A 15729-nucleotide genomic window follows, 5' to 3' on the forward strand; every position below is an offset into this window, starting at 1 on the left:
GTCAGATTTGCTAAACACAAATAAGACTAAAGGATCTCGTGGTGAAGGCTACAATCGAAGAAAGAAGTCGCAAGGAGCTAAAATCCACAGACAGCAGTTTAGACGACAGCTAGGCGCACAGCAATCATAACATCCAACACTGAACCAAAGAATCCCTCCAAAGAGTCAACGTCTGAGTCACTATTGAGTTCTTTTGTATGATCTACGAAACACAACTTATGTCTTATAACTTTCGACATAATGTCCACAAAATATGTGAAAGAATGAACAGATTTCCCCATCTGATGTTTCTTAGATATATGCAGGTGATGATATCCTGGTTAAACCTCAGAGTTTGTAATAAGGAGGCTGATACATGGCTGATCAGAAGGACTCCGTAAGAGCTCACCCATCCAGCAACGGTGCGAGAAGACATAAAGCTGTTGTTGTATCATTTAATGCAAAAATGACCTATAAGAAAAAATGCTGTTAGATGTTTAGACCCTCATTAGTACAAAGAGTGCCAAAGGCTTTAAATCTACATATATTTCACTGTACCAAGCCAATCTGAAAGGGCTGCACAGAATTACTGCTTCAGTACAGACTGACTTTCAAATCTCTAGGTGAGTCTATAAGACTATTGGCATCCATTTGAGCCTGGATTGCATTTGGTAAATATTGTACGGTCTCTTTATTTGAGAAATGACGATTGCTAGCCTTAGGGTTGGCTCGTAAACACTCTTCTCTCCACTGTCCGAAAGGAAAGAGCAGGAGGAAATTAGTAGTTTACCTGTAACAATGTTTTTGCAGTGTGAAGTACTTCTAAATGTATACAGTGTGCAGTATGTCACCATCTTGTGGTTAGGTCCAAAACTTAGAAGAAGAAATAAATTTACTTTTGGATGTCAACCATCGACCAAGTCAAGAGGCGTTGCTGATTTAAGGCTTTAGGTATGCTTTTTCACAGCTCTTCTGTAGTTCATACATGCTATATCCAACTCTGTCAGACCTATAGTTAAGAACTTTTTTTTAAAGAATATCTTGGGAGCAGAGGGTGGGGATCACAGCCAAATTCAACAGTGTCAGCTGTAAGCCAGATTTCACATGTGTTCCACACTGTTAAAAAAAAAAAACTACCACTTTGCAGCTAGGTTCTCTGGAAAAGGAGAGCTGTCTCAAGGAAGGTGGTGAAGGATTTAAGAATATTCACAAGGATTCTAGGAATTTGCAGAGCAGCTGTTCATACTAGGCGCCTAGGAATTTGCTGGAAACAATCATGTTTGTTCAAGCACTCCAGATTCTCTTTTCCTTTCCAGGCCTTTGAGAATCACTGCAACAGGAACTGCAAGTTACTTACCTGAAACACTTAGAGATTGAAGGTCTTTAGTCACTTGCGGAACATCATCCTGAGATCTAGTTTGCATTCCAAGAACATTGACCCTAGGTGGATTCAGCACGACTCGTGATGACGTCAACCTGATGACGAATTCCATCATCGCATTGTTTTTATTGCCGTTGTGTACAAATGGAAGTGCTAAAAAGCGGATTCTGAAATAAAGTAGCCAACACTACACAAAAGTTCAACAGCTATAGGCAAAAAGTTATTTTTTTCCAAACATGTTGCTGACATGTGGATGTTCCAGAACCGGAGGACAGATAAATATGAATTACTCAAGCACATGAATCGAGAGAAATATGTTAGCTTTGGAGTACAATGTAATTTAATCACAAAATACTCAAAAATAGTAGTGCCCAATGACAAGGAAAGGGACGGGGGGGGGAAAGTGGAGTGGTAGGAAGTGGTGCAAGGTAGGGAACGTGATGCAGGTCAAACATACTTATTTAGAAACAAAAGAACATTTACAACTGGCTTCAAACAGGAGCCAGAAATTCGTTCTGGGACCCTTCTCTCTGTAATACTACATACCCAGGTCCCAATGACTTCTCTTTGGGTTCACCCAACTTTCTGTAACGACATGTGGATGTTGTCTAATATGTGCACCTTGAAAATTAGTGCTCTAGGTCCTATTTTCAATCTTTGGCACTCAGGCAACAAGTGGAAATGTCTGGGTAAATCGGGTAGTCTCACTCTCCTTGAAATTAAAAATATGTAGACATATGTGTAGTATAAAATAAAAAAATACAATGCCAATAAGTGTCATGTAATTATTATTTGCAATTTGCACTTTGGGAGTGTGCAGTATAATTAAACACAATTTATGGTATAATATACCACCTGAGTACTATGTATTGTGTTTCAGTCAGAAATATGTTGTTGAAAATTGATTTTGGGGTCAGAAGTAGCTTGACCTGCAGAGCACTGTGGCTGACCCTGGTGTTAGTTACAGGATCCATTAAAAGGACATACGTATCAAAAAGGTCAGATAAGAATTCATTTTTCTTCAAAATCTGGATTATTTAAAAGGTCTTGAATATCTAGTTCATACCCCAAAAACCAGCCTGGCTAAGGTCTAATAAAGGGAAGGAAGAGATACTGACATGTTGTGCAGAACCCAGGCATATACACAGTGGCAGTCAACAGGACGGGTTCATGTTCCCCTCACACATCCCAAAGGGATGTCATGCTTCATCGAGGAGCAATAGCCCTCTGATGGAGCATGACGTCCCTTTGGGATGTGCGAGGACAACATGTCCTGTTGACTTCCACTGTGCAGATGCCAGAGTCCTGCAAAAACTGTCGATATCTCCTTTCTCTTTAGGAACAGTAGCCCTAATTTTTGTTAGTGACATAAACCGAGGAGCATGGGGACTGGATCTCTCATCAAACTCCTAGTCCCCCACCTCCTCGCTCTAGGAAATCCTTTGACACATAATATCTATTACATTCTAGATAAGTGGGAAAGGCTGCCTTCTATCTGAGGTTGACCAACCAGGACTCAAAGAGATCATATAAACTTCAAAGGTTCCACATTGACCCCAAAGAAATTAAGCATGGAAGAAAACTTTAAATGAGCACTCATTTTCATTTTCTCGGAGATCCCGCCCCAACCTAGATACACAATCCCAACAACCTCTTTTGACCACAGCATTTGCAGAAATGTGCAAAATCAGCAGACAAAAGAATACTTGAGCAATGTATCACACTCAGGTTAATAAAATACCTATTTTATTCTAAAATCTCTAATCTGATGAGCTTCACTAGTGGCCATAGTAGATATTTAGACATAGGAACCCTTTAAGTGAAGGCAGGTGGATGACTGATTGCGGTGAGGGTATTTTGGGGAGCGAGATGATTGCGATACTGAGTGTTGGGAAGTCCAATCGCTCTTGTGCATCCTTAAATATTTTTGCATTGACTCTATTCCTTTTTGACAATGACCAAGGACCCTGCCCAGAGTACTTTTTGCCCATGCTCTTAACCTCTGCACTGTTTCCATGCTTTATGCACCTGCAGGCATAAATAATGATATTGGTCTTCAGAATGTATGTGTACACAAAGGCTGCTTTTCTGTCCTTTTTGTAAAGAGATGTGCTTGCTCCCATGTACAATACACCCTAAACATAGTGCTATAGTGTTTGTAAGTTGTACAGATGGTCTAATATGACCGGTACAGCCTCCCAGCAAACCGTAAAACATAGGCCCATATTCACAGTCAAGTACACCAGGCAGTTTTTAGAACAAGTTTGCCCTGCTAAAAAATGGCAAAATTGTATGGGGAAAATAGAATGTACCTAGAATTTGGGCATGCCAGAATTGGGAATAATGTTGTGCTATTGGCAGGTTAGCCCTCACATTGTGTATGCAGTGTAAACTGAGCACCAAATAGGCACAGAATGCTGAAATATCACTATTTCCCAGGTGGAAGATTTGCTACTGAGTTTGCGCCTGAAGCCCATAGAGGAATTATTGATGCTATGTATTTTTACCAAACTGCAACAAGTTATTGTAGTTGGTCCTCACAGCACCTTGGTCAACATAAAACCAAGCAGGATACATTGTGCACTTAGAATAACTGTAGAAAACTAAATTACAGAATTCATTTTTTGCACGAGTTGCAGGATTATTTTTGTTAGTCATCAATGAGGCAAGTGTATTGTGTTTGGGGGCAGGCCTTACAATCTCCGACATTCCCATAGCAGTGACACAATTTTCTTTTGAACAAGGGGGCAAGGAAGGCTGCTCCTCTGAATACCCACCAAATGGATCAGGCATCCTTTCAGAAACTTGCACCATTGCCAGGGGTCTATCACTTCTGGATCAGGTTGATTTCATCACACACACAGGGAGTGAAGCAGGCATGAGTGGCTAATGACCAAACTTGACAACTGGCACCGCCCAGTCTGCTGTAAAAAGGTGCAGGTACACAGAGTACGGGAAACTGCTTTTGGCTCCTACAACTTGCTCCCAGATTGCTACAAAAGTAACATTAGAACAGCAACCAGTATTTTCTGGCTAAGAGTATCCTATCCATTGGTAAGATATTTATGCCCGGACTATGATGAGTGAGCTGATGTTTGCGGACCATTGCGCAAAACCTATTTGTGAAGGGTTTGGGATTCAGAGTTGCAGGGAAGATTACTGGAATGATAAAGGCTGCACTCTTTGTTAAATTTCGGCAGGTTAAACCTTCCAGAATTGAACTGGGGAAAGTGTATAGTATTTAACGCACCTTCTTGTCATTTTTTGAGTGAGGGTGGAGAACGTCCATTTGATTTTCTGCCCTCCCCCGGGGTGCAGGTTGTTCGGTGTGAGCCAGAAGGAAGTAGCAGGAATGGCTCTCAGTTACTTAAAGGCCCAGTGCTCGCCTGGCATGTAGCAAGAACCTGTCTAGTGCTACCACGAATTTGAGCAAGGCTTGCCCTGGGAAGAACTTTGGCCTGAAGTGCCCAGACCCAGGATTCTTGGATGGTTTCTGCCTAGCATGGCAGCAGCTGTCCACACCACATCCATTGTCATGTGCTCTCTGTGGACCATATGTATCAAAGGGTTTTAGCCATTCTGTGTCTATGGGAAAATGTGTTCATACATATGGCCCTTTGTTCTAAAACAAATTTAACAAACGTAATCCCACAAATAGGCCACAGTCTTCCCACCCTTGGCACCATTAGACCTCTTGTGTCTCAAAGCAAGACACCCCTCTAGACCTGGTCTTTCTCCCTCCCTCTTATGGAGGCAGCAATCTGGTGCAAGCAAAAAAAACAGTGATTTCTGCATCTATAAACCCTTCCACACTATATGCTTAGCTTGGTGAATAGTTCATATTGGCCACCACATTGTGTGTGGAGTTTACGGCCTCTCCCTCTCTCCAGTCACGAAAACTTGGAGATGTCTTGCTCTCATCCACAGAGCTGCAAGGATGCATCAATTACCAAACACAGAAGACAAGAGGCGGGCTTGTCAGAGACCATTATTTCCCCTTTTGAAATTGTGAGAGCTGTACTACTAGATTTCATTATGTCAACCTGAAGAAGAACTCTTGGTCCTTGGAAAATGCTTTGACCTAATTCTCAGAAGCAGCTCCCTGATTGCCCTCCAGCACTGTGCGGTGCAGATATTCATTGGTACCCAGAGTGTGCTTGGCTTTTTAGTGGCTTTGTGCCTGAGCATTATGCAGGAGGATCTGAGAGCTGTAAGCCCAGTTCCTCCTAAATGGCACAGAAGTAGTCGCCTGAATCACTAAAAAGGCACCTTAAGTAGGCCAGCAGAGTAGCTACCAAAAGCCATAAAAGCACTTTTGAAGCAGTGTAACCTGGAAGCATCGCATGAGATAAGCACTGATGCAACACATGTGGCCTTTTGCTAAATATTGCATTAAATATTTTAAAGGTGAGAGCGTCCACGTTCTTAGAAGAGATCTGTGTTCAATACGCTCTATAAGAGAAGAAACAACCACAGAGGGCCCGGCACATGGAACCAGTGGACACATATCAATTGTTAACCACTGCAAGTGCTTTTTAGGTCTTGGCTACAGACAACCTTTAGCTGTCCAATATAGGAAAATATATTGTGGACCGTACCAAAAGCTGGGCTTTGGGCCCGGCCACTTCTTGCCACTAGTGTGCTTTCCTGTCCCTATAGTTCGATTGATTCTAGTTCAATGGCTTTCCACCCTCTTCTTGTGTTTCCTTCCCACCTGATTATTTTTAACCCCATCCACCCAAGCTTCTTGGTGCTCTTCTGCTCACCAATATTCCCATGTGGGACAGCAACTTTCCTCCCCGTCCCCCCCACTCTCCCCTCCTCAGCTGATCTGTGACGTGGCCACTCCTTTTTCAAAAGCTGATTTTGCGCCATCTTGGATCAGGAAACAAAAGAAAAACACATATGTATCCTCCACCTGTCGGTACATCATCGGTAAAACTCACTGGCAAAGCATAGCATTAGCAGGCAAAGGATAAGACCTATTAGCTTTGCCAATGTTTGTTTTGCATGAATGTTTGTTCAATGATGCCAATGTTCTTTGCTGAGCACTCTAACAAGCAGGTATGAACCTCTAGAATCTGCCCTACTGCTTCGAGGTGTGCGGAGGTGAGGTGATGAAGCTGTACATCACCCATGTGAGGTAGTGCCTACTCCAAGAGTTAAGGCTAGTGTGGACTGCTCTTGCTTCTGCCTCAACACACACTCCAGGTTGCCACCCGAATCTGAAGCTAGTAGGGTCTTGCCCTCATGTCTTCTGCGTACCATTTCACTCATTGCTGTAGTCCACAGGGACTTTCGTGTGGCCTCGGGACAGGTGGGGGATGGGACCCACTATGCTCTATAGATGTAGCGCCAACCTCACTACTGGACCTAGTTCCCTTTCTCTGGCACCATCCAGCAGTGTCTGGGGGAATACTGCTGAGGGAAATGATGTGAGGAGGAGTCTACACCATGGACTACTTCATGAAAGGTTACGCATTGAACCACCAATTAAAAAGTTCGTAAAACGCCTTTGGCTCAAATGGATGATGATGATGGGGCCTTCTGTCACTGCAGAAGGTTTTGTCCCAATCGTGGCATTGGTAGGGGTTGTGCTACAATTCTAAAAACTTTTTTTAACATTGTTTTATTATAAGCTTTTGTATTAAGTTTGTTATATTTACAATTTTGCACTGATTCCTAATGTTTTATATTGTTGATCTCAGATTAGGTCTAAATCAATATAAACTGATTGATTGTGCTATGCAAGACATCCCTTTACCAAGAAGTTTAACATAAACATCTGCTGGAGGATGTATCAGCACAAGAAGCTTTGAACCAACCTAATTCTTAAAGAAACAGTAAATTTTCAGAAATGCACCGAGCACTTTAACCCCTTACGTGCTCGTGACGGAACTGTTCCGCCACGAGCCTCGGGTGGGCTGTGCTGGTGACGGAACGGTTCCGTCACAGCCTGCTCACCGCGCCTGTGCGGCGCGAATTCCATGCTTGCGCTGAAGGTTCTATTAGGCGGGCTGGGCCGTGACGGAACCGTTCCGTCATAAGCACAGCCCACCCGAGGCTTGTGACGGAGCGGTTCCGTCACGAGCACGGGAGCGCCGCGCGACCCCCCTCCCCCTTAGCACTGCGGCGGAATAGCCGACGCAGCTAAGGGGTTAAGGAAAATAAATGTTATATAGGAGATGCACAGTATTTTCAGAACAATGTGCTATGTAAAAAACCCTTTTTGTTGAAATAGTTAAGAATGGTTTGCACGTAACATTAAAGATTAGTACGTTTTTTGCTATAGTTCGTAATTAATGAAGCATTTTTTTTTTAAAAAGATAAACGGGTGCTCTCAGTAGGTATCAAGACGTTGCTGGCAATCATTAGTTAACAAAAACTGGCAAAGCCAAAAGGTCTGACATTGTCCACCATCCTCTTGAATTTGTCAATGCTTGTTTTATTTTCTTCATGGTTCTTGCAAAACGTTATTGCAAAAGAAGTTACAGAGACATCATCAATCTAAAAACAGAAACATTGCCTAAAAGAAAACATTTTTTTCTGGCCTCAAAAACAAACACATTGCAAAAGCAGTCACTGGCACATAAAGGAACTGTCTTGTGTGTAGATGTGCCCCATGTGAAAGGGCAGAATGCTGTCACGCACAGTAAAGTTATCTGGTGGCTGAAGTGGCCTGACCCACTGCCCAATAGCGTATGGTGTAGTGGGCGAAAGAAAAATGTGAATGGCACAATAACAGACCAATAGATGAAGAGGGTTAGCTGAAAGCTCCTATAAATGCATTATACATAAAATGTTAGTAAAATCTACAGGTCTTGGCTAAAGCAAGACCAAAACAAGCTTTGCCAGGGAGCAAGTATGCGCGCACACACTGCTGAAAAAGAATTAACTGGACAGTGCTGAATGCGCGCCCAACATCTGGCTTCAATTACGGCGGCCCCTGACAGCTGGTAATTAATGAATTATAGGCTAGGGTGGCTCCTAAACAGATTTAAATATTTACCTATATGCTATTCTATTTCAATCGGTTCGGTAGCAGTGGGCATAAAGTGTTTGCCAAATCTATTTATTTATTGAGTTTTGTATGGCGCGAACTTGACTTAAAGGTATTGGAGCACTTCAAAGAGTTTGCATGGCAACAACTACATGAGTTACATTTGGAGTAAATATAAATACATAGTGACCTTTTGTAAACAAAGTCTACAAAAGACGTTTTAACAAACGGCCTTAAAAAAACATTAATAGTCAGAAAGCAAATGCTGACCTCTGAGTTGTGGGGCAGAGAGACACCTGCTTAGGTCCAGCAAAAAGATCCTTCCTTCCCCGTATTTGGATGGACCTCTTACAGTTAAAGTGGAACACCAAGTTTGAAATATAAATCCCTGGTCCACTCATGCCAGTCCCTCTCCATCCTGACCAACCGTGTTAAGATACAGGTGGCAAGGACGGCCCGCCTAGACACCATCCTCAACATGCAGCGGAGCTCCTTTCAAAATGGCTTCCAAACGGTGCTTAATTTGAGCTGGTGTTTGCCGTTTGGGGTCACCAGGACTTGTTTTTGGGAGCTTGCCCTTATTTTCACTTTTCAACAGTGGCGTAACATTATCCCCCGTGGTGTGGGTGGCCCAAAGCTCCAGGGAGTCCCCTCAGCACTGTGCACGGATGGGGGGTCCTTAAACTGAGAGCTCCTGACTGGGTCCAGAGGTGGGGGGACCTCCCTGTTCTTTGCAAGGGGCACCCCCTCAAGTTTCGTTATGCCGCTGCTCGAAAGACATTTTCTGAGAGCAGGAGAGGGAAAAACACACAAACAAGAAAGAGGGAGGAAAAGAAAGACTGAGCAAACCTCACCCAAGTAGGAAACTGTAACAGTGAGATAAAGGGTCAGGGGTGCCTGGCAGTGGATTAAAGAGGCCTGAGGATGTTTCAGGTCTACGGAACCTTGGTATTGGGCGTCTTGACATTTAATAGTGCCACCATTGGCTTCTGAGCAGCGCTTTGGTCAGGTGACCCTGCTAATAAAAATGGCCGGGCACATGTGCCCAGGGCCAGTTCTAGATGGTAAGCATCATTTACAACAATGTTTACACATCGCATTCCATTACAACCCAGTCATTACAACGACTGCATTGTTACATTGCATGCCCCTACAACGCAAGCAGTTAAGACTACTTGCGGTAGGGGGCAGAAGGTGTTGGATATTAAAACCAACACCTTCCCTACTGTTGCACAGACTGGTGTTGGAATAGTAAATTATACTATTCCTACATCGAGCGCACCCCCTACAGCAAGTCGTTGTAATGGTCTCCAATGTAACAACGCAGTTGTTGTAATAACCACGTTATAATGGCATGCGTTGTAAACGCATACGTTGTAACGTCGCATATTTGTTCTAGACAATATCACTCTATTGTAATTGCAGATGCATGAGCAGCTAGCTCCCTAACCCTTACAGCACTGACACTCATCATTTTACAAGGCAAGCGCTACTTCCTGCACATAGCGCTACTTCCTGCATATATAGTGACGTTAAAGGAAGGCTGCGCAAGCTAGAAGCGAGCATGCCTCTAACCATCAAAGGAAGACTGTGCAAGCTAGAAGGGAGCACGCCTCTAACCGAAGGGACATCTCCCACAGCCTGGATGGAACACATCCTACAATACCCTCAACATGTAAATACACCTTAACCCTTAGATGAGGGTTTAATGTCGAGGTTCATTTGTAAGGTGTTTCAAAAAGTAAGTAGCCTGTGCCCCATTCATCCACAAGGCTAGGGCTTTACAAATGACATGTACTTAACCTCTACCCTATGTCATCACAATAATGTTTTGAGCAAAAAGATGAAAGTTTTTGATTTTTTTAGTCATAAGAAAAAGTAAAGGTGAGCACATCAATGCTTTGAATTAGTGGCAGCTGGTGAAAGTGGTGTGGCATTATACTTGTCCTGAATTGCGGTGAGTGGTTGAGGGAACCCAACGTATACTAGGGTTTGGAGGGGGTCTCTCACTAGGAAAATTCTGAAAACAATGGGGCCAAATAATGTATTTGAAAGCAGAATTGTCTCATAAACTTGATGGAAAAGTAAGGGCTGTGAAAGGGCATTCCTTAAATATTGAAGTTCTTCAATGTAGCACCAAGTCAATGTTGCCAAATGCTACCCGGGGAATGAGCACGTTTTTCCCCCAAAAAAGTGTAGTCGGTGCCTGCTATGTTAATAATAAATCCCTTTGTGCTAGGGCCAGCATTTTGTCATAGATATTCACTCAAATGAATATGCTACAGGTTTCCCTTATGCCAAGAATTACATAGAATATTCCAGTGTCACAATTTTGCAATCAACAGCATTCATTTGCAGTGGGTGACCTATTTGTCAAAATTGTCCCTAATATGTAAAAAGCAGCATTTTTTCATAGATGCCTGCTCCCTCCCAATATGCCATGGCAGTCCACCCTCATGCCAATAATTTTGCCCAGTATGTTAGTGCCAGTATTTTCACAAATATGGGAGATACCCTTCTAACCAAAAGGGACCATTAACATTTTTAAAACCAATATTCATATTATGTGCAAAATGTCATCGCAAATACATATAAATATTATATGAATCAAATGTGTTTACTATAAAAAAGGATGGCTATGATCTATGCAATCACAAAAGTAACTATTACCATAATCATCAAAGAAAAACAAATCTCGTCACAATATTCGTTTAACATTTTTAGTATAATATTAAGCTTTAATGATTAAATATTGTATACCATTTATTTGAATTTTGAATATGTAAGGGATTGACTATTTTGAATAAACTAGACATTTTTGCATGAAACAGTGTTCAGTGTTAAGATAGTGCAGTGCATGCAAGTGAAGGTTTGATTTTCTCTCATTTGCATAAGATATACATTGCTGTATGGTATTGACCGTGAGAGTGCGTAATACAAAAAGGATCATCTCTTGTTTTAAAAAGTGCCCGCATTTTGCCATGATTAACAAACAGGAAGGAGGTACCCTTTTTCAACTGGAAAAGGGGGAGGTGAATAACACTACAAAAAAGAAAGAACTCCCTTTCCTTGCTTTTGTACAGAATGAGGCTAAATGCCTCTGACAATTTTCAATGTGAGGTATCTCATCTAATCGGTCTAAAGTAGGTTACCAAAAAGGAATTTATTCTGTATTGCAAACAACATAAACATAAAGTTATTCTCTATTCTAACCTAATGTTCATATTCCTATTCATAGTGATTCAAATTAAAGTTCTATAAGTCACAGGGTCTTATCCTAATTACAAACATATAAGTTACAGGGTATTCTCCAACATATCCACAATATTACCTCTTACAATGATCGCAAAAATTGTTACATTATAATATCGTTCATTACACTTCACATTATACAGTGTTTTCAAAAAGGATCTATTTATACACAATACAAAATCCCAAAACTATCTAATTTTGGTAACCTCAATAGACAACCTGGTTGTTGCTTCTTAAAACAATCCCTTTTTCTAAAGACTTAATAACTATGCAGTTTCAATATACCTTATGCTCCAACTTAGATGTTTTAATTTGAAAGTATAGTCCTGAAGAAGGTGACGATCATCATCTGAACACCGAAACGCCACGTCAACAGAACATTTTTAACAATTGTTTTTTATTGTTTTTGACTTGCTTTTAACATATGAAAATTGATATGTTTGTAATGATCTGTTATGTGCAATGAATCCATGCTTTTTAGCAAATAAAATAGATAATGAATAGACTCTATATGTCGGGGTTTTTCCTGTTTTCATTGAAATGTATGTTGTTTGCAATACAGAATAAATTCCTTTTTGGTAACCTACTTTAGACCGATTAGATGAGATACCTCACATTGAAAATTGCCAAAGGCATTTAGCCTTATTCTGTACAAAAGCAGACAAAAGGGAGTTCTTTATTTATTGTAGTATTTTGCCATGAGCATCTTGTATGTCAAGAATTACCTGAAGTGTGCCAGCAACTGCAGTCTGCCATAGGTACAACATATTTTGTGTATTACATCTAATATGCCAACACGAGCACTTTGTCATGGGTTCCATATAGGAAGAAATCATCAAAAGTGCAAGTGCCAGAATTTTGCCTGGGTACCACTTATACTGAGAATTACCTCCAATATCCTAGTATATTGCTACGGCTGCCTCTGTAAGCCAACAATTCCCGCCAGTGTGCCAAGACCAGCAACAGACAGACGTAACACTCTAACAAACACATTCTGTCTCACTCATGCTCACGTACATTCACTCACTCACTCTTCTTCTAACTCATACACGTACTGTTACTCCTTCAAACTCTCGAAATTGCCTTACACTTACCTTACTTCTCACTGGCTCTGTCATTCACGCTCACTCTCAAAGGCTCGCTCTTCCATTCTCACTCAGGCCTACTTACTCTCTCTCACTCACCTGGCCCTCACTCACTTCTACCAACACAAGCACACATTCTTACACACTCACATGTGTTCCTTTACATTCACTCACACTCATTCTCATTCACACAGATAATTTCACTCATACTCTCATTCTAATGTATTCTCACTCATGTCCATAAAACTAGCTTTACTCTCTACCTAGCTTAAGACCCCCCCACCGCCCAAAAAAAAGGTCGTTTTATGGACGTCATTACATAGATTGCTTTATGGTGGATGAAGGGTTGGCAGGAAATTACAGTAAAGTACTCTTTGGAAAATTAACCTGGTTTTCAGGTGACTGGGTTTGTGAAATGGCAGCTTTCCAAAGCATAATCATTACTTAAGACTCTCACTTTTCAAATGCTATTAAAAAAGAAGCAGCAGTATTCTGACCAAACCTTATTTAGACATGTCCATAAAACTAACTTTACTCTCAACCTACGGTGAGTAAAAACACTCCATTTTTGGAGATCAGTACAACATCAGACTTTGAAAAAAGGCGAGAAAGAAGGATGAAGACAAAAATAAGAAAATTGTGACAAAAGGAAGGCAGTAGGGGTGAAAAGGCTCCTGCACGAAAGGGAGATAATGAAACAAGGCGTGGAGAGTGGTGGAAGAAAAGAGTTGTGAGGTGAAATCAAGACTAGGCAACCTCAGCATTCAACAAACTTGGCTTTCTGCAGTCCTAGCATCGGGTTCCTAAGAAAAAGGTTGGACCTGTGCACAATTCCATATTTATGCATTTATTTATTTGATAGATTAAGTATTTGTTATAAAAACTAAAACATCAACCGTGCCCGAAGTGCTCAGACAGCACAAAAACTTTCAATAAACATTAAAAACAATTCAAATATGATATAAAGAGACATGCCAGTTGTTCGCTCACCTTGCTCTCCATATATGGTAGGCTGAAGGTGGTGCTGTTGGAAAAACTGGGGTGGCATTTCCCCATGCCCAGTGACTGGCGGGTAGAAGGCTGTGTGAGAGTTGTGAATAAAATGTGGATGGTGTGCAAGGTATGGAGCCAGATGATGAGTTGGAGAGATGGCAGAAGGGTAGCTGGGAGGGTAGCATTCTGGAGACTGTGGTGTCACCACCACCCGGCGGACTCCTGTGCTGTCTTCGATGACCTGAGGAAGAAAAAGAATGGAGGTGAATTTAGCACAAACGTGAGCAAGCGTATAATAGCTTAGAAGCATGCTCATTACATAACTGCATAATCAATACTCCATCACAAGTAAGTGACGTCTCTAAACTACATTTACAGTATCAGCAGTTTACCGATCAAATTGCTTAGTGATGATTGTGAGAACTGACGTTTTACGTTCACCTTGAACAATCTGAAGGTACATTTTGAATCTGCACACCTTTCAGGGGAGTTCTCCCACTCAACTTTTTATTTATGCCTTTGAAACTCTTCCTAGCATTTTAGAATATGTATGTGTGTAAATATGTAGTATTTCTATTGAGAAAACTTAATCAAGAGGCAGGGGAGTGCTGGACAATGTCAAAGATGAGCGAAAAGTCAGCAAAAGGAAATGTAGCTGGTTTGTGGATGGTTAATGCATTATGATTAGGGCTCCTGGTTTTGTAGCATTTATTTTTTTAACATTTTCGTCTGTATTTTTCCATATTTATTTTTTGCTAATTTTATCTGTATTTATCCATATTTATTTTGGGTTTTGTGAATACATGAAGCTGAAATTAGTATTTTTCTACATTTATTTAACCAATAAATATGCACAAAATGCCTGAACGCCTGTCCAGTTTCAGTGGTATAAACACACTCAGATGATAAAATATGCACTTATAAGAAAACATGCACATGTTAGCATCAAGGTTGTGCAGGTCTGCTGCTGTTTAAGGTTCTGTACTAAAATTCCTTTATTTTGTTCAACCTCCACCTTTTTTTACAGCATTTAGAATCACTCCAAAAACATCCCAATTTTCGGTTTTTATCCACATTTAAAAATAAATACAGACATGACAATAAATTTTTTCTGTCTGTATTTATCTGTAAAAATCAGTAAAAACACAAAACAGGGAGCCTTAATAATGATATAGTATTCTTTAAGGTAGGCCATCTTTAACTCTCTTCTAAATGAGAACAGTGTTGGAGTGGTCTTGGTGGATACAGGGATGTTGTTCTAGCGCTTGAGTCTATAGATGCCAAAGGCCTGCTACCTTGCTTTTTCTTCTGCCGAGACGCACCAGAGATGGTGAGTTAGTCTGCAGGATATGCAGAGGAGCTGGTTGTGAGGCTGCCAATGGTGCATCTGGTTATATATATGGTGTGGCCAGCAAGGGAGGTCAACAGAGTTCCATCTGGATGGGAGTGGTGTGATCATATTTCTTCAGTGCCAGGATTAGACGTTCTGCGGCACGGTGGATGCCCTCAAAGGGTGCCAGTAGGGGAGCCATGGAAAAGGGCTTTGCCACCATCCACTGTGGGCCTTGGCTCACGAGGGCGGGTGCCACACTGTTAAGCGTCGATAGCCACAAAGCAAGTCTCAAGAATGTCAAAGGCAGGGCTCGAGTCGGGGTACCACGCGGGTGGACGGCGTCCCCCCACTTATTTTACTGGGAGCTCGATAACTGGAGCAAATGGAGCCACACATTCACTCTTTGGCCTCTCTGGGCGAGATCTCGCCCCAGAGAGGCCAAAGAGTGAATGTGTGGCTCCATTTGCTAAGGGGTGAGCGAGGGGAGGCAATGAGTCTGATGGTGCAAGCCACCTTTCGTAACGTCACTTTCTGTTGTGACGTCAGCGCCCCCCCCCCCCCCACTTCTTTTTTTAGGACTTGTGCCCTGGTCAAAGGCCACATGGTTCATGTGGCTACAAACACTGCTTGAGCAGAGCCGTTTTGCCGGACTCTTCTGGTGCAAAGCTTATTGCTAAAAAGTTGTAAAAAAAACCCTAGCAGTGGA

At 41.8% G+C, this 15729-nt stretch overlaps 1 protein-coding gene across 4 annotated transcripts in view; it reads right to left on the reverse strand.

The window, feature by feature from the left end:
* The window catches only part of FNDC3B (fibronectin type III domain containing 3B), a 534350-nt gene that overhangs the window by 196569 nt on the left and 322052 nt on the right, over window positions 1–15729 (reverse strand). For all 4 annotated transcript variants that reach the window (XM_086944392.1, XM_086944390.1, XM_086944391.1 and 1 more), the window contains one exon: window positions 13688–13931. In XM_086944392.1, coding sequence (XP_086800518.1) covers window positions 13688–13931 — 244 coding nt within the window. The remainder of the gene's footprint in view (window positions 1–13687; window positions 13932–15729) is intronic.

The sequence above is a fragment of the Lissotriton vulgaris genome, chromosome 11 (assembly GCF_964263255.1).
Source record: "Lissotriton vulgaris chromosome 11, aLisVul1.2, whole genome shotgun sequence".
Lineage (NCBI taxonomy): Eukaryota > Metazoa > Chordata > Amphibia > Caudata > Salamandridae > Lissotriton > Lissotriton vulgaris.